This window comes from Vipera ursinii (assembly GCF_947247035.1).
Source record: "Vipera ursinii genome assembly, chromosome: 14".
Taxonomy (NCBI): Eukaryota; Metazoa; Chordata; class Lepidosauria; order Squamata; family Viperidae; genus Vipera; species Vipera ursinii.
The window spans coordinates 2,326,234-2,350,171 of NC_139527.1; the positions used below are offsets into that span (position 1 = coordinate 2,326,234).

Below are 23,938 nucleotides of genomic sequence, written 5' to 3' on the forward strand. Positions count from 1 at the left end.
CAAGGCGATCCTAGGCTGCATTTAACAGAGGGGATAGAATCGCGATCACTTGAAGCGTTAATACCACTTTACAATGCGTCGGTAAGGCCACAGGTGGAATACTGCATCCAGTTTTGGTCGCCACGGTTACCTGTTCTGGGCTGCCGGGATCCAGAATATCGCTGGGTGGCCGAAGCGAACTCTTGCTGCTTTCCAGGGGCACCAATAGACGGTGCAGCTAATGGGCAAAGTCTATCCCAGTCAAGGGTCCCTGGGGAAGCCCGGCATCCTGAGTAGGTACATAGGAGCACAGATGCCGCTTTGGGGGGGGGGGTCAGGGTATCGTTCGGCCTTCATGCCAAAACTGCCCTTGGGCTGGACCCAACTTCCTTCGGCAACCCCACTCCGTATCCCAGCCAGTCTGTCTCCCACTTAGAACTGGGCAGGGATATTAGCAGCCCAAGTGCGAGTGGATCCGGTTCTCTGGGCTGCGCGATTGTGTTCAGAGACGCAAGAGGGGAAATGCCACAAGTGGGGAGACCCAGCCCCCAAATTCGAGAGGCTCACCGACTGCCCGCAAGACCCGCCACGCATCGCTCCGCCGCGCGCGGGCGGCTCCTCCCGCTGGAAGCATCGTTTGCAGCCGTGGAAGGTCCCGGGCCGGGGTTGCCTAGCAACCCTGGGACGCGGAGCGGCTCCGGCCCTCCCATTGGGGAAAGAGTCTCATCCGTTGCCTAGCGACGCCACACACGGCGGACTCTCGGAAAGGGGCGGCGGGAAGCCACGTGTGACTGCTGGGGGGAGCGGTCCCTGCTGGAAACCCCCCCCCCCAAGACTGGACGCTGGAAGAAACAGCCTGGAAGTTGGGGAAAGTTGGAAAGAAACGTTCTCTTGGGGTATTCCTGAAGGAAGCAGAACATCGTGGAGGAAGCAACTTTGCATTCAGCAAACGTGAATTCGTACTGTCATCTGTCGTCCGTCCGTCCGCCCATCCATACACACACACACACACACCCCTACCCAGTGCTTTTTTTGTAAAAGAAAAAGGTGCTGGAACTCACACATGTCATACAACCCGCCTTGCCTACCCTACAAGGTTCCATCCCAAGAAATGGTGCCGGAACTCCGTTCTGAGCGTTCTATGAGAAAAAAAGCCCTGCCCCTACCTACCTACAATCTATCATCTATCTACGGTACCTACCTAACCTACCTTATTTTCCATCCATCCATCCATCCACAACGGTACTGAAAAAAGTGACTGATGACCCCTTTTCCACACCTACAACCGTCGCAGCATCCTTGACTTACTTCCTTTCTCACAAACCCTACTTCCACTGAAATAGGCCTTGAAAAAGACAAGACAAGCAAGAAAATCCCTGTATCTTTTATTGTTAACGTAATTAAAGCTGAACTGAGAGAGACAGGAAAACATCACATCAGCTCAGATTTTTACAATGTAAGAGGATCAGGGGGAAAAAATGCTACAGTTTGTGGCTCTGATTTTTGGAGGATTTGTGTGTGTGTGTGGGGGGGGAGGGATGCTGGAGATACACAGGTGATCCTGTTGAAGAGGAGATCCTTGCAATGGGGACCGAATTGCTTTGAATGTCCAGCGCATGTGTCCGCTCCAGGAAATGCTGCCTTGTCTAATGAGGGAGAGCAGAGCCGTTGCAAAAAACAAACAAAAAAAACCACACACAAAAAACCCACAAAACACTCCTAGCTGGACACAGAACAGGCACCGGAAGACAGAATGGCCAAATCCATGTTTCTTCAATGTAGGTTTCCTATCCCATAATAATCTCTGGACAAATTGGTTAAGCCCCCTTGTTTCTCACCCTTGGCCACTTTACGATCTGGAGGCCTTCAACGCCCAAAACTCCCTAGCCAGTGGGAAGTTCACACATCTTAAAAGTTAATCAAGGTTGAAAAACGTTGGGCTAAAGGATTGGGTGTTGTCCCTTTACGGAAGACAAGATTAAAAGCCAGAGGAAAGCAGAATAACAAGAGTGAACAGAATTGGCAGAGCTGGAAGGGAAAAGATCCTGTATTATTCTGGACAAAAAAAGCTCTCCTTAAAAGCCTCCAGCGAATTTATTTTATTTTCTAAATTTTCAAAACCGCCTTGAATTTAAAATGTCCTTAGGCACTGTACCAAGAGCTTTGTTCTGAAGGGCTGCAAAAATCTCACACAACAGGGACGGTGTTGGCTGCCCCACATCGTTGGATCTTGGGGGGGGGGCTCAGCTCCTGGAAGGTCTCTAGAAGCCAATATAACAGAATAACAGACTTGGAAGGGACCTTGGAGGTCTTCTAGTCCAACCCTTTGCTCCAGTAGGAGACTGACCCCATGCCATTTTGGACAAATGGCGGTCCAGTCTCTTCTTTAAAAGCCTCCAGCGATGGGAGCACCCACAGCAAGGCTGCATTTTTAAAACCAGGAAATATGAGCTCTAAAGTAATTATTTAAAGAAATAATTTCTTCCCTAAATTAAGGGAACTGTATGGCACGCATACAGTTCAAGCATATCAGGAAAATTCCTTTTTGTGCCATCATTCTTCATTTTTAACTTCCAGGATCTCCCCCCCCCTTTTTTTTAAAAAAAAGAAGAAAAACTTCCCAGAAGCACATCCTTGTTGACTCAATGATAAATTTAAGTAAAGTTTACAATCTGCTTCCCCTGCTTATTGGCTTTTGCTACTGCAAAAGTTGGTGAGCCATTGTTGTTGGTGAGCCATTCATACAACCTTTTTTTCACCGTTGCATGCCAACGCACAAAGGTTTTGAAGCAAACCCTGGCTTGGGAAAACTCCAGCCTGGGCTCTATCTGACACCATCCTCAAGTTGATGCTTTCCAGATGTGTCGGCCTACCCTAGCAGCTTTTTCCATCATGCCCAGCTGGAGTTCAAATGATGCCGGGGGAAACGCAAGTCGCTCGGAACACATTCAGAGAATGCCAAGTTGTTTCTTTTGGGGACCCTAACCTTAGAATCAAGATTCTCTCTACAGCAACATTCCTCAACCTCGATAACTTCAAGAGGGATGGACTTCAACTCCCAGCTGGGGAATTCTGGGACTTGAGGTCTGTATCTTTTGAACTGGCTGAGGTTGAGAAACGCTGCTGTAGAAGTTTGGCCCACCAAATTTGTTCTGGAACAAATTGACACCCTACAAAACTACAGTCAGTCACACTTTGGCCACTCTCCATCAGGCAATTTTTGTGCACGGATCCTGAATTCTATAGGATGCAGCACAGCTTGTACATCTTCTCCCACTATTTAAATTTTACTTAAGGAAAAAAAAGGGGGGTGGAGTAGGAGGAAGCCATCGTACCCTGAAAGGATCAAAACGTGCTGGAACGTATTTGTACTATAAAAAGATTCGGACAGAGAGACTCCGTCTTCATTTCTTTGTTTCTTCTAGTTACATACCCATATAAATTTAAACAAAATAATTTTATATATATATATATATATATATATTTGTGTACATATATTATATATATCATACATATAAATTAGAAACAAATAAATAAAGATTAAAGGTACACTGCCATCAGCGGTGAGAGTACACCGATGTTCAGTTGCTATTGTTATTCCATATACAAGGTGTGTGTGTGTGTGTGTGTGTGTGTGTGTGTAGGCCTATGATGTGTGAGCATGTAATGGGTCCTCCAGGATAGGGGGTGTGGGGACTCGGCCAGTGATATCCCACGTGGATCTTGCTGTGCCTTCAGCACTCTGGAAGCCGGGGGAGGCAAGACCCCTTAGGAAACCCCCTCCCATTATTGCTTGTTTTTGTCCCCCAGGAGAGAAATGGGCCATCTTCGGTGGGGAGGGGCACAGCAGAGGGGCCCTTTAGTTGCCTGTGCTGTTGGGCTCAAGGGGGGGGCTTCTCCAAGCCCCAGCTGTTCAGGCCCCCGAAGCAGTCAGGCCCTGGCGGATGATCAGCTGGACAACCGTGAAGAGGAGCCAGTACGGTAGGAATCCTCAACTATTAAGAGGGGAGGACTTCAACTCCCAGAATTCCCGGGCTAGCCATGCCAAGGTTGAGAGACACTGGATCCGGCACCCTGGACTCGGGCAGCACAGGGCCAGCGCAAGAGAGCTAAGGATCCCAAGGCACCACCACTAACATCACCGGCAGCAGCCAGTGCCCTCCAGATTGACTGGGGCTGCAGTTCCCAGAATCCCCCTGCCAGCAGGGATGCCAGCAAAGGCCTGACCACGGGAGCAGGAGGTGGAGCTACGTCTCCTGTGGAGAAAGAGAAGCGGAAGCATATCTCAATTTAACTGGATGCGCCTGGGATGTTGGCTATGGAGGTAGCTAGGCTGGTGACCCCAGGATGCTGGAGCTGACCAGAGCCAAGAGGGCATTTTGCTGCCCCCCCCTTCGATCTTCTACCCTTGCCAGCTTCCTTCATCTGAGGAAGAGAATCTTAAACGGCAAGAGGGGGTCTCTGTTTGTGTGTGCATGCTCGCACAAATGTGCTTTCTACACACGTGGAGCCACTGAACAGCTGCGTTGCAAAGGTGATTTTGACCCAGGGCGTCCCAGAGCGGGCTGGGCATTCGTCCAGCTTGCAATGCTCTAAACCCAAATATCCCGTCTTAGTGATGGGGACCTGGCTAGCAGGGCAGCACAAACTAACCGGCTTCGCTGGAAAGGCGAAAACGGGTCGTGATTCAACCGACGGGGAATGCCGAGCGCTTGATCCTGAACTACGCTCCCGTGCAGAGCTGTCCGAAGCCAACGGAAGGGGAAAAAGCAGACGGAATGTCTGAGGGGGAAGTCAGGTTTTGCTGTGGCTGCCTCCTCTGTTCTCCAAATGTTGAAAAACAAAGAGAAAAAAATCTTAAAAACATCCTTCCAGGAAACACAGCTGCCCTAGGAGTGTTTTGACACATCTTCAAAATCAAAAGTCAGGTCACTCTCCACACGTTTCCAGAGTGGGGGCTGGAAAGGCAGCTCAGCCACGGTGGGAATCAGGGTCGGAATCCCTCCCGACCTTGGAGAAAGCGGACAGACCTCTTCCAAGGAGCTAAAGAAAGAAGATGGGTCCCCCACTCCGCCTCTGGGATTTCGTCACCGCTAGAGAATTTCGAGGGTCCCCCAAGAGGGTCTATGGAGCTGCCTGAAACTTGGGGGACGGGGGATGATCTGCAGATTAAAAGTAGGGTTAATTCCCACGTGGCAATGAGAAATCAGAGCGGGGGGGGGGGGAGAAAGTCTTGAAACACTCACCATTTCCAATAAAAGAGGTGCATCTTTGGAACTCAGGGCCCTGGTTAGCGAAACCGAGGCCTTGAAAGAGAAGTTAACGGCCAGCCCAGAGGCAGGTTGTTTAAAAAAAAAAACAGAGGGGGGGGCGGGGAAAAACCTAGCAAACAAACAAACCAAAACAAAAAAACACCCCCCCCCACTATGTCTCAAATCCTAATTGGCAAGCTTAAAAAAGTCACTTAAAAAATCATACGCCGTTTTATTAGTGCATAAAAATAGCTTTGGGAATCCCTGTTTGCTTTGTCTTGTCTTAACTCTTTCTTTGTTTTTCTTCGCTTGCATTTTTTTGTGTGTTTTTTTTTGTTTGTTTTCAATTCGGGATTTATTTGAATTCTCTGCCTGTTTTTCTCCGGAAGGCGGCTGGGAGGGGGGGGGAGGGCAGGAGACCACCCAGAGGGGCTCAGGCTAGCGGCCCTTCCATTCCCGCCACAGAGGCAGAGGCTTCGCCTGGCACCCACGAGCTCAGCTCAGAAGATGCTGGGACACTGGCTCCAGTCCTGCTTCTCTTTGCTCTCCCAGTAACCGCCTTTGTAGATGCACATCAGCTCTCCCGTCACCGGGTCCACCTTCCTCTCAAACCACATCGGGATGTAGCCCTTGTAGTCCTTGCCTGCAAAAGAAGCGGGGGGAGGGGGACGCACAGGAAAAACACACCCCACAGGTTTTGGTGCTGACACGGCAAAGCCCAGAGGTTCTCACCAACTGTCTGTCTTTTATGACTTGCGGACTTCAACTCCCAGAATCCCTGAGGCAACATAGGGGAAGCTTGGCTCTTTTATGACTTGCGGACTTCAACTCCCAGAATCCCTGAGCCAGTATGGGGGAAGCTTGGCTCTTTTATGACTTGCGGACTTCAACTCCCAGAATCCCTGAGCCAGTATGGGGGAAGCTTGGCTCTTTTATGACTTGCGGACTTCAACTCCCAGAATCCCTGAGGCAACATAGGGGAAGCTTGGCTCTTTTATGACTTGCGGACTTCAACTCCCAGAATCCCTGAGCCAGTATGGGGGAAGCTTGGCTCTTTTATGACTTGCGGACTTCAACTCCCAGAATCCCTGAGCCAGTATGGGGGAAGCTTGGCTCTTTTATGACTTGCGGACTTCAACTCCCAGAATCCCTGAGGCAACATAGGGGAAGCTTGGCTCTTTTATGACTTGCGGACTTCAACTCCCAGAATCCCTGAGCCAGTATGGGGGAAGCTTGGCTCTTTTATGACTTGCGGACTTCAACTCCCAGAATCCCTGAGCCAGTATGGGGGAAGCTTGGCTCTTTTATGACTTGCGGACTTCAACTCCCAGAATCCCTGAGGCAACATAGGGGAAGCTTGGCTCTTTTATGACTTGCGGACTTCAACTCCCAGAATCCCTGAGCCAGCATGGGGGAAGCTTGGCTCTTTTATGACTTGTGGACTTCAACTCCCAGAATCCCTGAGCCAGTATGGGGGAAGCTTGGCTCTTTTATCACTTGCGGACTTCAACTCCCAGAATCCCTGAGCCAGCCATGATCTGGGATAATTAATGCCCCAGGTCTTGGACCACCACCTCATCTGTTGCCAAGTGCCCGGATGTTGATCACGTGACCATGGTGGTGCTCTTTCGTAAGTGCGAGGACCACAGAGGAGTGGGTTCGTCAGGTCACAAAAGGAGACCATAGGACACTGCAGTGGTCATAAATACGGGTCGGGTGCCACACGTCTGAATTTTGACCACATGACCATAGGGATGCCGCAATGGTCGTAAGTGTGAAAAAACGGTCCTAAGTCACTTTTTTCAGTGCCGTTATAACTTCAAACTGTCACTAAGTGAACACTGTAAGTCAAGGACTACCTGTACAAACCCTGAGCCTGCAACCCCTCCCCCTCAGCCTCATACTCCTTTGCGTGAAGAGAAACTTAAGGACCCCTGGGTAGATTTTGGATTTCATCTCCCACCTGCCCAGCCACCATGGCTTTAATAAGGGACCGATGGGATGTGTAGTCCCAAAACACCCTTCCTTGTAACCCAGCCGAGAGATCTGCTTTCTTTCTGGTACCTTCTGCCAGCGCTTCGGCTGCCTCAACTTCCCGCTGCCGGCGCACGGCCCGTTGCTTCTCTTCCAAGCGTTGTTTCTCCACGTTGGCCTCGTCCCATTTGCCGTCCTCCATCAGCCGCTGGTCAGGCCTCAGGCGGCTGTCCGTGGGAGCGACGCCCTCTTCTGGCTCATTGAGGGTCAGCGCCAGTTTGGAGAAGAAGTACATGCTTTCCGCGTTGTCCCTGCAAAGGGACAAGCCGGGACTGAACTCAAGAGAAGGGGCGGCTGGCGCCGGCAGGCGCTTTCCCTGCATGGCGCCAGCGCTTGGCCAACGACGTTCGTGGAGCCCTCATAATAATCCGGGCCTTCTCCGCCGCCCCAGAAAGGCCAATCCCACAGGGGGCCAACCCTTAAGCCCCAAGCCTGTTGGGAAGACTCACGGGAGAGGATATTTCTTCCACAGGACCTTGGGGGACAAGGTCTGGTAGACCGTTTTCGGAAGCTTGCCTTCCGCAATGGAGTTTGCCTGGCTGGTTTCTATGATCTTGGAACACTCCATCTTCTCGTCCCACGTGCCGGACATGACGTAGCGCTCGTTGCCATCGGCATCCATCACCACCCCTGTCACCTGGGAAGGAAAACCAGGAAGAGGAGGATTCGTGGTGGGCCGTCAGCCCCACCAGGTAGAAATCAACCCTACGGGTAGCCTACAATGACTTCGACTGAGATGGGATAAGACAGTGTGTCCCTTAATCTCGGCAACTTGAAGGTGGGTAGACTTTTAACTCCCAGAATTCCCCAGCCAGCTGTGGGAGTTGAAGTCCATCTATCTTCAAGTTGCCACGGTCGAGAAACACTGATATAGAATATACATCTTAAGACAGGCCGATAACATTCCTGCTTCTCCATCCTTGCCCAAGCAGGGAGACAGGCTGCACCGCTCCCACCCTGCCCCGTCCCAGTTGATTTGTTATCGCAACAGCCACATCTGGGCCCAAAATGTTTGCAGCCAAATCCAGCTCTTGCCCTTTCACATCATCCCTATAAACATTTTCCCTTTGTTATTGGAACCGGCTGCTTTTCTTCCACACCTGCTTCAGTGTCCTTGGCAATGCCTCAGGCTCTCACAGTATTCAGCAGATTCGACAAATTTTCATTTCTCCATCTAAACACTTTTAAAGCAACACTCCCCACCCCACCCCCCAACTCTAATACCAAGAAGAAACAAATAGGCAGGTAGCTGCCAAAGTTTCATTCCTGATAGTTACCTTCCGGGGGATGTCTCTGGAGAAGTAACTGTAGGGTGTGAATTTTAGCTGGCATTTGTCTTTTGATTTGTGGTTGAGGATTTCGATGTCACCAGACTGCAGAAAAGAAAGAGAATTTGCCCAAGGGGTTAATTATCCATACTGACAGAAACCAGAATCAAGAAATCAGGAAAAACAATTTCCTTTCTCTCTTATTTAATTCAAATTTTTTTTAAAAACCCCCACTATCAACACTGACTATCAACTCTTTTATTCACCGAGGGATTTTAGCAACGCTGCAGGATGAGGCCCGTCCTCCTTACCTGGTCAATCCAGAGTTTTCCCACAATAATATTGTGAACTGTGGATGTCACTTTTTGCCAGATATAGTGATTGCCGCTGGAGTGGAATTCGAGATGGATGGTGCCTGCGGGAGAAAAGTAACCTTACTGTTAGCATATAAATCTCTATTTACAGAAAGTATTATCTCTGTAACTCTTAGTGGATTTTTTGCCGATTGGGACGGCGGGATGAGGCTTCGTTATTTGTCAACTGATAAAGACATGGGCTGAAGAATTTTTCTTCTTCTTCTTCTTTGTTTAGGTTAGCTTTATTTTTAATCTTAGCCTTTTTAAACTTTAAGAAAATTTATTATAAAAAAGAAAGAAAGGAGAAAGCAACGAATAAAGCTGTGGCATAAACTACCAGAGAAGTGGGCGACACCTACTCCATCCTGCTCTGGAAAGCATCTGTCAACCACCAAGACAGCCGAGAGATCTGGGGGCGTTGTGAAAAACGGTCCTCAGTCATTTTTCTCTCACTTTTTACTTACCCAGCGGCATGATGGAAAGGTATTTGCCACGGAACTTGCTGGCAATGGTGATCTCCTGCCACAGTGTCCAGCCACGCCTGGAGTAGACGTGGTGAGCTGCTGCTGGCGGGTGATGGCTCACCTGGAGGAGAAGAGACACACCTTGTAGGTAATTCTTGAAGCAAGGCTCTCGAAGTGCTCTTTAGCAAGATGTCATGGTTCCGATGAATGAGACAAATCAAACAAATTGCCGGCATATTATTTATCTAAAAAGTCTTAGTAATGAAACGAAACATCGGCACTCATGGAGGGATGCCAGAATCTGAAATCTCCTCCCACCAAACCCATCGTAACACACCCACAATCCCCACCCTTATCTACACGTCATAAATCACATTATCCAATTAGTTTCACATACGAGGTTTCACTTCCCATTCTGTACACCAGCTTTTGCAATCTTATCACAACTTCCGGGTGATTCCTCCCTCCCAAACGAAGCAATTAAAATAACAGGCTGTCTCTTATATTGTCAGTGCAAAAACATGTCAATGTTTGCAGCACTGACACAAGGTCTTGGAGGGGAAGGTTAACAAGGATTCCAGGTTGCAATAGTGGTGAATATTGTGGGCTGCTTTCCAAATATCTCGTTACCAGGCTGGGTAACCTCTTCAGCAGAGATTAGGGGGTGTCAAGTCTTGGTGTTCTTCTCTTTATAAGGGCTTCAGGTGTGGGTGTGTCAAGGGAGGGTCTTGTGATGGATATTGTCATGGCCCAGGTGTGAGTCATCAGTGAGAGTCTTCTGATGGGGAGGTTACATCAGGTGAGGTTAGGGTCACCGGGAAGTGAACTGCTGGTGGGAGGATCGTAAAATGGGGCAAAACTCAAATGTCTCACTTAATAACAGAAACTCTGGACTCCGTTGCGGCCATAAGTTGAGGACTAGCTAAAATACGCCAGTTGGAGCCCACCCATCCCAATTCCTGCTCTTGAAACGGGACAAGCAGCTACAGGTGCCAACAGCAGCAAGAAGACACGGCATATGTACCGTCTCTCGAGAGATTCAATGCCTGCACAAAACCCCGGTGAGTCTCTTCTTATCCTCCCACAGAAAACAGGATTAAATCCTGCCGCAATTGGCAAGATGGGATCCAGGTTGAAGAACTGGATTTTAATAATAATAATAATAATAATAAAGTTGGAAGGGACCTGGGAGGTCATCTAGTCCATCTAGTCGTAAGGTCAGCAGGTGGAGGGAATAATGGAGAACGGGAATACGTGGAGGAGGGAGGCTCGGTTTGCAGGCATCCGCTGAGTCCAGCCCATCTGAGCTGGCAGCCTGGACCCAAACCTTACAGCACCTAGCCCTTCCCCCCCCAGCCCTCTCCCCCTCCCATGCCGGTTCTTTGGCTCACCTGCTCAGAGAGCGAGCGGAAGCCAAGCTCGTCCAGGCGGTCCAGTTCAAAGGTCTCGCCCAGGAGCGGGTTGAAGGGCTTGGCGGTCCGCTGGACGGTGGTCGAGTAGGAAGACACGGAAAAGGCCGCCACGAAGCACATCTGCTCAATGGCGCTCTCGCACCTGACCGCTCGGTCCAGCAGCTCGTGATACTCCAGGTCCTCTGTCAGCCTCTGAAGCATTGAGAGGGGTTCGTTGAAGTTGATCTGCAGGGAGAGGGGAGCAGGGAAGGGGGGGTTTAAAGGGGGAGTGGCAGCCCTGGGGGGCTTCACAGAGCCGCCCGGGGATCCCACTCCTCTTCAACTCGCCACGGGACAATTTAACAAATCAACTGAATTATTTAAAACAGATAAGAGACTATTATAACCGTCGTCGTTCGCAGTTCATCCTGTCCCTCCTTTGGCATCCTTTCTTGAAGGATTCTATCCCACCGTTTCTTCGTTGTGGTCGTAAGTTGAGGACCTCCTGTACTACAAAACCCCTCGGTGCAAGGGATAAAAGAGCCCAGGTGGTGGATGAAAAGTGAGCAACCGGTTCGCAGCTGAAATTATACTGACCAACAAGGTCACTTGGGAGACGGGAGGAAGGACGAGGCCTGAAAATAAAATATCCTTGCACAAAAGAGACAACGTGCGCGCGTGTGCCGAACCACTGAAGCTTTTGTCATCTGCACAAAAAGTTCCCGGTGGGCCAGAAAGATTTAATGCCACGTCAAAGGGCTATTACAATTTCCGAGACTTCCCAGAGTGGCTCCCTTAATCAGGAGGCTGCCACCAGCCTTGCGCTGGCAGATTTAACCGTTTGGTTTGGCAGCTGCCCTGCTGTTGTTTTACTGGGCTGCCAAGCAGAGATATTGGATAGGGTGGATTATTTATGGTACGCGATATCGGAACTCTTGGGGGGGGGGAAACAGCTCTGGAGTCATATTGCCGAGTGATTGAAAAGACTGGAAAGGGATGTGCATGCATTTCTGTTACACGGTGGCAGAGTTTCACACACAGGGCTACACTCCCAACCTCGTTTAGAGGGAAAATTAAGAGTGGAGGAAACCACTTACGGGCATAGGGATCTTGGACAGTTCTTTACCAATGCAATTCTTCATTATGCTCCAGAGGTTAAGGCTGTAGTTGGGCTTGTCTGGGATTTGAGTGCGCCTCTTCTTGTGGGCGACGCCATGCTTGCTTGAAGCACCAAGGCCAGTATGAGTGGAGGCCTCAAACACCTGAAAGGGATCAAATCCAAATTGATGACAATTCAGTGTGGGATTTCCAGCTCCTCACCCACCCTTGTAAGCAGAGCCTGGGACATGTTAAGCCGGTTTTGCCAAAGGTGGGGTTTTTCCCCACCCCCCAAAAAAGGCAAGTGGAATTTCTTTGTTTTTCCTTGAAGACGTTCTGCAGTTCAGAATGGAAGAAGCTCCTTGGATGAGAAGCCAAATGTCTTTCGAGGAAAAACAAAGAAAGCCCAGTTGCCTTTTGAAAATACAAAACACCTTTGGGACAACAATAACCCGGAGGACCGAGAATCTCCAAATAGGCTAAGTCGGTTTATTGAACGGTGGACTTTGAGTTAATTCATAACCGAAGGAGTTCCCAATTTATGCCAAAGTATAAACCAAGATTGAGAAAGGGTGAAGACTGGACGTCACTCAAAACAAGCCCAAACCCAACAAATCGCATCACGGCTTCACATACACAAACCCAGCCACGCACGGAAGCTTAAACGACAGAATCAAAGAGTGAATTGAGGAACGGCAGCACGGCAACCATTCTCAGAACCAAGCAGAGCAAGGCAAATTTCACAAGAGGATGCGACGGGGTTCCCATCGGCTTGAGACACATTAACTGCACGTTAACTTCCCCAGCCCCAAACACACACGATCACACAATCCAGAACGAGAACAAAGAGGCCGATTCTCCCAGCCGCCCAGCCTGGAGGTGGGTCAAGCTGCAACCAAAAGGGTCGCGTAGAGACAGAAAGCAAACACCTCCGAGGGTTGGGTGATACTCACACCGTCGCCAAAGGTCCAATCGTCCGAACGGCCCTCGCTGCCCTCACTAATGTTGCTGCTGGTGCGCCTGTGGGGGACACAAAAGTGACAATGGCAATGCCAAAAGCGATGGGGCATGGTCTCCCGATGCGCTGGCCAGCCAGGCCAGGCTGCCCCAGCAGGGCCCGTCAAGCGGGGGCCACGGAGATCATCACAAACAGAGGCGGGGTTCCAATATGCAAATGCACCAGCTGACATTCTGGCCCCGCCCACTTTCTCCAAGCTCTGGGTCTAGGCAACCGATGGGCACCTGCGCAGCCTTCCCTGCAGTGTGTGTGTGTGTGTGTGTGTGTGTGAACCAGGTGAGGTTGTGGAGAGGAAGGAACCAGGCAACCGTAAGCAGGAAGGGTTAGAAAAAACATGACTTTGGAAGGACCAGGGGTTCAGGATATAATAATAATAATAATAATAATAATAATAATAATAATAATAATAATAATAATAATAATAATAATAAGTTGGAAGGGACCTTGGAGGTCATCTAGTCCAACCCCCTGCTCAGGCAGGAAACCCTATACCATTTCAGGCAAATGGCTGTCCAGTCTCTTCTTAAAAACCTCCAGTGTTGGAGCATTCACACTTTCTGGAGGCAGGTTGTTCCACTGGTTAATTGTTCTAACTGTATAAAGTGGGCAGTGGTTGCTTTTTAAAAAAAAACAAAAACAAAAACATAGTTCCCATTATTTTATTTAGATGTTTTAGGCTGAACTCTCATGTCCCTCTCTTATCTCCTAGCATGCAGGGTGAGATGCTGGGCTGGGGAATTCTGGGAGTTGAAGTCCTACCACCTTCGAAGCTGCCCAGGTTGGGCCCGGACGACAGCACCGACCTACCGGTGATGTTTGGATGGCTCTGCGGCTACTGTGATGAAAGCATGAGCGTCTTCCATAGCGTCAAAGTACTCCGTCTCCTCATCTTCGTCACTGGCGTCTCCTTTTCCACTCTGCACGCTTCCTCCTGGAAGAGACGGAGAGCCCGGATCTCAGCCCTGCCCACCTTTGGGCACCTGAGGCGCCAAATGGAAGGAAGGAAGCTGGCGGCTATTGGTTTCCCACTTGCCAAAGGGTGAATCTCAACCGCCGTACATGTAGGTTTACCATTTGGGCTTTCTGGGCCCCAAAACAAGAGCTGGACAGCATCATCGCCAAATGCTGGTTATTAAGCAAATCGCTGCAGGGGGCTGGACTAGAAGACCTCCAAGGTCCCTTCCAACTATTCTATTCTATTCTATTCTATTCTATTCTATTCTATTCTATTCTATTCTATTCTATTCTATTCTATTCTATTCTATTCTATTCTATTCCATTCTATTCCATTCCATTCTATTCTATTTTCTGTTCTATTCTATTCTGTTCTATTCTACATTCTATTCTATTCTCCTTCTGTTTATTCTATTCTATTCTATTCTGCTTTAATTCTATTCTATTCTATTCTATTCTATTAATTTTTATTATTCTCTTCTATTCCATTCCATTATTATTCTATTCTATTCTATTCTATTCTATTCTATTCTATTCTATTCTATTCTATTCTATTTTTATTATTCTGTTCTATTCCATTCCATTATTATTCTGTTCTATTCTATTCTATTCTATTCTATTCTATTCTATTCTATTCTATTCTATTCTATTCCATTCCATTCCATTCCATTCCATTCCATTCCATTCCATTCCATTCCATTCCATTCCATTCCATTCCATTCCATTCCATTGTATTTTATTATTCTGTTCTTTTCTCTTCTCTTCATTCCATCCCATATTTTCTGTTCTGTTCTTTTTCCTAAGCAACGGCGGCTGCAGGGGACCCTGGCGGGAGCCCTCTTCCCAACCCCGAGAGGGAAGGGCCACTCACCTCGGGACGCGTGAGCAGTGGGTTTCGCGGAGAGGCTGGGCGCCCCCCGACAAGCCCGTTCTAGGTGGTTGTGCTGCTTGGCCAACTGCTCAATGGTCTCCTCCAGCCGGATGCGCTGCTCACATTCGTGCTGAAGGGCCCGCTGCCATTTTCTGCTGTGGGCCTCTGCAAGATCCAGGAAGTCCCGGCAGGCCTGAGGAAGGGAGGCAGGAAGGGGTCAGAGAAGGGCGGACGTCGGACCGAAGAGAAGCCGGCACTGAAAAGGGACCCAGGACGAGTTTGTATGTGGAACCTTCCGGATACTTAGCAATAGCCAGAGGGCACTTCAGACTTATATGCTCCGTCTGGATATTTTTTTCAAACGGCAACTGGGCTTCCTTTCTTTCTCCTGGAAGACGTTTCGCTTCTGGTCCAAGGAGCTTCTTCAATTCTAGCCGAACGGTGGGGAATTCGGGATTCTTCAGTCAGAACTTACTTACTTACTTACTTACTTACTTACTTACTTACTTACTTATTTATTTATTTTATTTTATTTATTTAATTTATTTAATTTGTATACCGCCCTTCTCCCGAAGGACTCAGGGCGGTGAATAGGTGTAGAAGAAGCCTCTCGGATGAAAAAAAACAACAACGAAAACATCTTCGAGCAAAAGCAAAGAAAGTCCAGTTGTTTTTTTGAAAAAATAATTTAAAAAAAATCCAGAAGCCCTGCTTTCAATGGAGGCATCTCATCCGCAGAAGTTGGAAGAGAGTTCCAAGATGATGGCGGGGATGGAACAGCCAAAGAAGCCCATCTCAGGACACCAGAGCCCATCAGCCACCGCAGGATCTTTTGCTGCTGCTCAGTTTAGCCAGTTAAGTCCCATCACCGGGCAAGGCTCTTGCGGACTGGACTGGACGCCGTTCTCTCCGATAAATCACCCAAAGGCATTATTTAGACTCCTCTGTGCCCCCCATGTGCCCCCCCCTATTTACCCTTTTCACTGGTTCGTCTCCATTAGGAAACACCTGCCACACCGCCCATGCGCCAGATTGCCACTTCCATATTGCCACCTGCTCTCTTATTTCCTCCTCACTTACTCAGCCCAGCAGCGCATATGCTTTCCCCTCATTTAGATTTTATTTTATTTATTTTTATTAGATTTATATACCGCCCTTTCCCGAAGGACTCAGGGCGGTTTACAGGGTATTTAAAACCAAACCAGTACAAAAGTTAAAAACAATTTTAAAAAAAGATTAAATCATCCCTAAAAATAAAAACCCCAGTTAAAAATTCTCAGCCTGGGCCGGAGAGCTCAAAGAGCCAGGTCTTCAGGTCACGGCAAAATGAACGAAGGTCGGGGGCAGTCCTAAGCTCCACGGGCAGCTGGTGCCAGAGGGCAGGCGCCCCCACAGAGAAGGCCCTTCCCCTGGGTGTTATCCGCCGGCAGTCTTTTACCGGCGGCACCCTGAGAAGACCCTCCCTGTGTGAGTGCACTGGACGAAGGGAACTTGATGCTGGCATTTTAAATCCAACAGGGGCGCATTAGGACCAGCATAATCAATATATTGTTTCTGTGTTTATAAACTGTTCTGGGGAGTGGGGGGTGGGGTGGAAAATCCCCCTCGAATCAGTGTCATGCAGATGGTGTATTTTTCTTTGGGGGCACGCTAGGATTTTGTTTATTTTTCAAGGCTTTGTAAAAAGCAGGTGTTACATAAAGAAGGAACTCAAAGCAGACAACTCAAAATCAAGCCAGACGGAGCCCCCCCCCCCGCCCCGTCCATTTTTTTTACAGACCCCCACCCCCACCCCCAGCACACACCAACCAGGGTGGCTGGAATCAATGGCATGATTTCCTGCTATTTTGAGCCCTCCCTTCCCACCCACCACGAGTCCTATTAAACAATAAAACTGATCGCAGCGTTTGGAGGTCTCTGGGGCCGCGGCCCAGGCCTCTGGGAGCAAAAGCTCTCTCAGGTTGCACGTTGAGGTTAGATGAAATGGTTGCAGATTTGCCTTTTTTTCAACTTGGGGACGTTTCCCGTCATTTTTTGCTAGCATTAGAAATTCTAAGTGTAACAGAGTTGGCAGGCACCTTGGGGGTCATCTAGTCCAACCCCCTGCTCAGGCAGGAAACCCAATAGCATTTCAGACAAATGACTGCCCAGTCTCTTCTTAAAAGCCTCCAGTGTTGGAGCACCCACAACTTCTGGAGGGCGGTTGTTCCACTGGTTAATTGTTCTCCTTGTTAGGAAGTTTCTCCCAAGTTCCAAGTTGCTTCTCTCCTTGATTAGTTTCCATTCGTTGCTTCTTCTCCTGCCTTCGGGTGCTTTGGAAAATAAGCTGACCCCCACCCTTCTACTCTGTGGCAGCCCCTTAAATATTGGAAGATTGCTATCACCTCACCCCTGGTCCTTCTCTTCGTCAGACTAGACATACCCAATTCCCACAACGGGGCAACTGGGTGGCTTTGGCCCAATCACCAGGAGACGGTGAGTTCTAGTCCTGCCTCAGGCATGATGACTTTGTGCCAATCCCTCTCTCTCAGCCCAGCTTGCTTCACAGGATTGTGGTTGGGAGGAGGAAGGAGTATTAAGTATGTTCACCGCCTGAGTTTCTTATAAAGTAATAAAGGTGGGATAAAAATCTAATAAGTAAGTAAGTATGTTCTTATGGGGAAAAGATGCCTGCAGAAATGATACACTTTCCCCACCCTGGGCATTCTCCTGGTATGTGGATTTCATCATTCCAGAATTCCCAGCCTGCAAAGTCCTTGCTGAGAATTTGGGGAGACCACCCTGACGGGAAATACTGGGAAGAGTTGACTGACAGGCAGGCAAGAAAATCAAAGGGTTTCCCACCGAACTGTGTTGCCCCAATTCACAAGAACAGATAGGGACACAAAATCAGAATACAACCGAGACACATGTTAGGGAAATATTATGAATAAAAAATGGGCCTTGGGCATCTCCAAATCAGCACGCTATGCATCAAACAACATTTCACGTCAAGATTTGCACAACTTCAAGCGACAAGAAAAGAACTGAGATTCTAGCGTTCTGCCGGCCAGACTTCAAGAGTTTTAAGATCAGGGCACTATTCCTTCTCATTCCTTCTAAAGCACAACACACAACACCACCTTCAGTTCATTCAGCCTCTAAGGCAAGGTTTCTCCACCTCGGCAACTCGAAGATGGGTGGACTTCAACTCCCAGAATTCCCCCAGCTAGACATGCAGGCTGGGGAATTCTGGGAACCGCCTCTTAACAAGCAACGTCAGCGAGTGAAGTTAACTTCACAATCGTTTAACAACCGGGGCAGGGGAAAAAGGTCATAAAAATCAGGCATGGCTCCCTGAACGACTACCTTGCTTAGCAGCAGAAAACCCTGGTCGTTACGTCGAGGACTGCGTGGGCTTTTAAAAAAATAAAAAAATAAAAGGGGCGCCTTGTCCAGGTGCTCTAAATGGAAAGGTGAAATGAGGTCTGTAAGGAGGAGAGGAGGGGCTGAGCAAAGGCAGACTCCGCGCACCAAGGTTTGGCATCATGCGCCCTATATATCCGAGCAGCTCGGTTTGCATCCCGGCTCAGCTGCCCATCAAGAGGCACACACCTGGGTGGGAGAATCGGGGCACGGAGCAGTTCTGGGATCCGTGGAATTGCTAGGGGAGTGGGGAGTGGACGTGTTCTCGGTCTCCCGAATGGCTCTCCACCTGCAGGCAGGCAGACAAGCCAAGGACAAGATGGTTAAATGGGAAAGGGAAGGCACCAGCCCTGCCTGGCTGCTCCTGTCCTGCCGGGATCTATTTCCAGCCCTCCCCGCCTTGGAAGAGTCCACCACCTGCAATGGGGAGGGAATGCTTCCCGTGGCACACACACACACACACACACACACACACACACACACACACACACACACCCCTCCTGGAAATATAACCGGCAGCCGCCGGGCCCCACTCACATTTATCATAGCATTGGAGGTGATCCTGAAGAGGGTGGCTCTCTCGCTGACTGCCTTGATCTTTTCCCCGCTCTCGGCCGGCAACTTGAGGTTCTCCAGCTCACTCAGGGATCTCTGGAGAGCCGCCCCGTGCTTGGCGATCAGGTCGTTGAAAGCGCTGAGGTCGTCCAGTTTACCGGAGAGGTGCTTCAGGGTGCCGTGCGCTTCGCTCTTGTCAGACTGCGAGGTGGATTCCTCGTCGTCGTCGCCGGAGTCATCTGTGAGAGGGAGCAGCGGCGGAGGAGAAAGGAGGAGAAAGAGGAGGAGAGAGAGAGAGAGAGAGAAAGACCATGGTTTCCATGGTTACTGGCCGGACAGCACTAAAAACACCGTGGTGATTTGTGCGCCGATAAGTGGAAACACCTTGAATTGCACCTGAATCCCCCCAACTTGGAGCCCAGCAGAGGTCTCAGTCCCCAGGTAGAGGACAAGCTGGCTGGACAAGCACGTCTGACTGGGTGGTGGGCCGGCATCCGTGTTCAATCCCAAGCCATTTTCAAGAGCGGAAGCAGAAACGGGAGAGCTTTCCAAGTTCCTCGCTGAGAGGTTGCCACTGACTGCTTGGTCGCCCACTTCCCTCCAGCATCCACGCAGCCTTTTCCTTAAGCGGCTATCCTCAGACAGGTGGACTTCAATCCCAGCACCCTCAGCGGGACGGGGAATCCTGGGAGCTGATGTCCAACTGCCGGGGAGGACAGTTTGGAGAAAGCTGCCCTTTCCACGCTCCATAACGGGCTGGTTTTTTTTCCCCCCCAGTTGTTATATACAACCGGCTATCGATTCCTCCTCCTCAAGGGTGAAGCTAAAATTGAACACGCTCCTGGGTTTATGAGCTAAGTAGGGCTGATACCCAAGATAAGGATAAGTGGACAGGATTTTAAAAACAACAACAACAAACCCTCTTAAAATATTAATGGGAGCTCAAGTAGCAGCACAAAACGCCAGAGGCTGAAGCAGCTTTAACCTTCATTAACAGAGGCAGGTTGAGCAAAAGAGTATATTAACGCAGGCAGACTCTGCACCCATGACCTATCTGGAAACCTCATAAGCTATCAGACAGATTTTTTTAAAAAAAATTGGCGAAGTACACAGAATCTGCATATTACTCTAATAAATGGAGGGCGGCGGGGGGGGGACGTTCTAACATGATGGTCTGCTTGCAAAAAATGGAAAGGGGAAAAAAGAGAGAGGAAAGAATCCATGCAAGCCACCCACATTGTTTGTTTATGCAACAACAGCAGCTCAAAACATGTCTTTTTAATCATTAGGGGAAGGACGTGTGTACCAGGGTCTGTTAATGAAAGTTCCAGCAAGGTTGACAACCGGACAGCAAATGAAAGAAAATCCGTATCCAGTCGCAGGATGCCAAACGCCGTTTCTGATTACTACGGATGGATCCAGTCTTCGAACATTTTGAGGGAAGGAAGGGATTGCCAGAAATTCCAGCAGATAAGAAAGAAAGGCAGAGCGCCTCACCTGGGACTCCTTCCCATTTTGCATCTGCTGTCCCTTCAAAGGCAGCAATCAAATAAAGCCATTTGTAAGCAGCTATTTCAGAGGCAAATCAATCACGACTGTGGGTAAGATAAGGCACGGCCTTCCACAGCTGCCAGCCGATCAACACAACGGACACACGCACACGTACACGCTTCTCAATCCTTGCAAACCGAATCAAGCTACGACAATTCAACTTAGGCTGGGAACGGTTTGCCTGGCAAGCCCCTTTAATCTCAGAGAGTGAAAGTTTAAAAGTTGGCCAAACGTGTAGGGATCAAATATAAAGGGGCAGAAAACTCACCGAGGTAGCAGCTGTCCAATATCAAATACAAGTTTATAACTGTCAAGATTGAAAACCCCCCCCCCCATTCTTATTGAGGGTGGGCTAGCTTGGATCAGCCAACCGAAGAGATTCGACCGCCATTTCTCTGACGTGGACGTCCTGCTCGAGCGAGGGGTTGGACTAGAAGACCTCCAAGGTCCCTTCCCGCCTTCGTTATTCTGTTACGCTGTTTCTCAACCTCGGCCTTTTTTTAAAGATGCGTGGACTTCCAACTCGCAGAGCTGAAATCGCTTCATCGCTGGAGGTTTTTAAGAAGAGGCTGGACAGCCCCTTGTCTGAAATGGCATAGGGTCATTTAAACATTGGTTTAAATGAAAGTCTGTTTGGTGGGTTCATCCTCTGGAGGATGCGTCCTGCACCTCAACCAGACCCCCCTATACGCTGATTAATCAATGCAAACTGCAATATCATTTCCTGCCTTCTTGTATTATGGAACATTTCAAAGTCAATTTCATAAACAACTGTGTTTTTCACTTTTGATTTACAGCACACTGCAAACCAGCCTCTCTCCTAGGAACTGATGGGTCTTTGGATGTCAAGGCAGCTATTTTTAGACCCGCGCTGTTATTTATTCTGTTCTATAGAAAAGATCAGAAGCTACCAGCCATATGTTCCTCTAGTCTAAGATCTACCTGCAGCTGGTTGGCTTAGCTCCTAGGAGAACGCACAGGGTCACAACGAGCGGCTGAGGACAGTAGACTTAATGCAACTGCGAGTTGCGTTTTTAAAAATACCTCTCTTTCATTTCCGCTCGTGGATCCTGGATGCGATTATCTTCCTGCTGAAATGCAAATTCATGCAGCAGCCCAGGGGTTTTTCGACTCGCTCCCAAACGGGGACCAGCTCTGAATTTTGAATTATAAATATACATCTGCCTTTTGGCGTAAAATGATGGAGCAGAATCTTAAGCGCACTGCCATTTGTTTTCTGGAAATTTAAAAAAAACACCTCACTGTTTGTAAAATAACCTGCTAAAACTTGGATTTTTAACAAGATGGTATGGAGAGGGAATTTTTCGACGCTTTTGCCCATTCGGGCCTATAATTATATGCCCACAGGTACAGAAAAACCTTTAGGGAACCCTACGTGCCCATCAGATATTCTTGGCGAGCTTTTTCCATGCAGAACAAAGCGTCATCCAGTTTTAATTGCTGACGGTGCCTGCAGGACTGTCAAGGGAAGAGAAGGCTGCTGACTTTTCAGGCTAACGAGATGGCAGCGTGGAGAGTTTTATTTCACAAATGCAAAGCGTGGATTATTATTATTATTTTAAAAAGAGCCTCTTTCCCCCACTCAAACTTTTCTCAGTTTTGGCAACCTTCAGCTCTCCTAAGCCTACAATTTCTGTTGCCCCCAACCTGCACAGCCAGTAGGACAGCAAGGGCCAGCAGATCGATGAAGCTAATAAGAGGATCAGCCCGGGTTAACGCAAGGATGATGGATCCCTTGGAACTACACACCACTTCATAATATTGCAAAAAAAATAAATAAATAAAAATGGAATCAGATTGATTCAAATATGTCGACCGCACAGCCAATCTGCCCTTTGTGAAGAGATTGAGAACATCCAAAATGAAGAAATAAATTGCAACACAGATCCCGTCCCACGAGGGTTTTTTTTTCCCCAAAAGGCAACTGGACTTTGTCTGCCTTGAAGATGTTTTGATTCTCATCCAAGAAGCTTCCTCAGTTCTGAGTCAGTTCTGAAAGAGGGGCAAAGGAGGCCATTGACGTTCACATTGAGCAGCCCTCTCTCAACAGAGGGGTGGGATACAACACCACCCATCTCCAGTCCTTTCAGCGGTTCCAAGAAGGCTCCACACCCATTTGCCCCACTCAGGTGACCCTGAGGACAAAGATAAACCCCCCAGGTGGCCGCAACGACTCTCTAAAAGAAGGCAAATTGACCGGCGGTCTGCAAGGAGTATAAATCCTTTCATTCCCCACCATCCCAGTCAAAGCTGAAGAAGCTTCTGGGATGAGAAGCGAAACGTCTTCAAAGAAAAACAAGAAAGTCCAGGTGCCTCTTGAAAAAAGCACATTTGGGACAAGCATCTGTCAGATTCAGAGCCGAGATCTAATTAAGGAGTCTTTTTTCAGACTATTTGCGGTGAAGGAATCCACAGGCAAGAGCAAGGCAAGCCGAGGTCTCTTGACTCAAACCACAGTCTGGGAAAGCTGAAGAGGATCGTGGTGGCAAAAAGAGAGACCGTCGCACAAGAACAAGAATAATATTGGAAGGGACCTTGGAGGTCATCTAGTCCAACCCCCCTGCTCAGAGTCTTTAGCTTCTCCTCTCTCTCTTCTGTTCAGCTGGGGGAGTGAAGGAATATCACTCATTTCTCCAAAGAGAACCTAGAGGGGGGCCTTTATGGTACCAATTTAATAGCAATGAATATTAAAGGAAAACTTCCATCCATATTTAATAGCTCTTCCTGCTCATATATTCACCACTGAAGTCTTCCTTTAATGGAAGCTGCAAATAAAAGCTGAGGTAGCAATTTTTCCACTTTCAGAGAGAGAGAGAGAGAGATCATTAATGAGATCGGCTAACAAGATGAAATACAATCTATTTCATTGTGTAGTCTTTTTTTCTCCCTTTCTCTCCTTCACAGCCAGAGCATCAAAGACATTCTTTTTTTTTTTATAAATACATAACACAAAAATAGAAAGCTATCTCCCATCTTTGGCATGAAGCACTGCTTAAAATTCTTTTTTTTTTGCTTGTTTTTGCAGCATAAAAAGCTTCAGAAAAATGATGGATACCTCTGCACCAAGAGGCAAAGGGCCTTGCTGGAAATCCTTCATTGAAATGGCACCAGAATCCATCCTTCCTTCCCTTCCCTTCCTTCCTTCCTTCCTTCCTTCCTTCCTTCCTTCCTTCCTTCCTTCCTTCCTTAAAATGGAGGAAAACTCACTTAACAACTGTCTTGCTTAGCAGTGGAAATTTTAGGCTTAGGAGAGGCCTAAATAGACCTTCCATTCAGTTCTTCTTTGAGACAATGACTCTCTGTCTGTCGGTCCTGTTTAGTTGAGGCTGGAACCTCCTCCTGCATTTGAAGATATTTCAAAATATTCCCCCTTGTTTTCCTCATATTTCTACCTATGCTGCTTCTTGTCCCTTCCCCCAAAAAAGCTGGCAGCTTTTTGAAATCATTTATCACGTTTCTTCCTGAAATCTTTTCTCTTGCTTGGCTTCAGCTTCTATTCTTGGCAATTTCCACTGTTTGCCCTGATAATTCTGTTTGCTGTCTTCCATTTTTGGAGTTCTCACATTCTTCCTGAACAACTTCTTTGATTCTATCCTCAGTTCCCTGTCAAACACACTGATTCTTGGGGCGCGTCGGCTGAGGATCATATTGCGTAACCTGGCTGCTTTTGTGCTTCCACTTTAACTTTTTCTCCTTGCTATTCCCGGTTTTGACATTCCAA

General features: G+C 48.4%; 1 protein-coding gene across 1 annotated transcript in view; it reads right to left on the reverse strand.

Annotated features, from left to right (window-relative positions):
• Positions 1-1,347: 1,347 nt before the first annotated feature.
• The window catches only part of OSBP2 (oxysterol binding protein 2), a gene marked incomplete at its 5' end in the record, with an annotated part of 46,000 nt that continues 23,409 nt past the window's right edge, over positions 1,348-23,938 (reverse strand). Inside the window, 13 exon segments of the mRNA XM_083373452.1 lie at positions 1,348-4,235; positions 4,633-5,874; positions 7,296-7,516; positions 7,715-7,902; positions 8,543-8,638; positions 8,845-8,948; positions 9,354-9,474; positions 10,745-10,990; positions 11,842-12,006; positions 12,796-12,862; positions 13,668-13,791; positions 14,686-14,878; positions 18,628-18,884. Of these exon segments, the coding sequence (XP_083229578.1) occupies positions 5,732-5,874; positions 7,296-7,516; positions 7,715-7,902; positions 8,543-8,638; positions 8,845-8,948; positions 9,354-9,474; positions 10,745-10,990; positions 11,842-12,006; positions 12,796-12,862; positions 13,668-13,791; positions 14,686-14,878; positions 18,628-18,884 (1,925 nt within the window). The 3' untranslated portion in view covers positions 1,348-4,235; positions 4,633-5,731.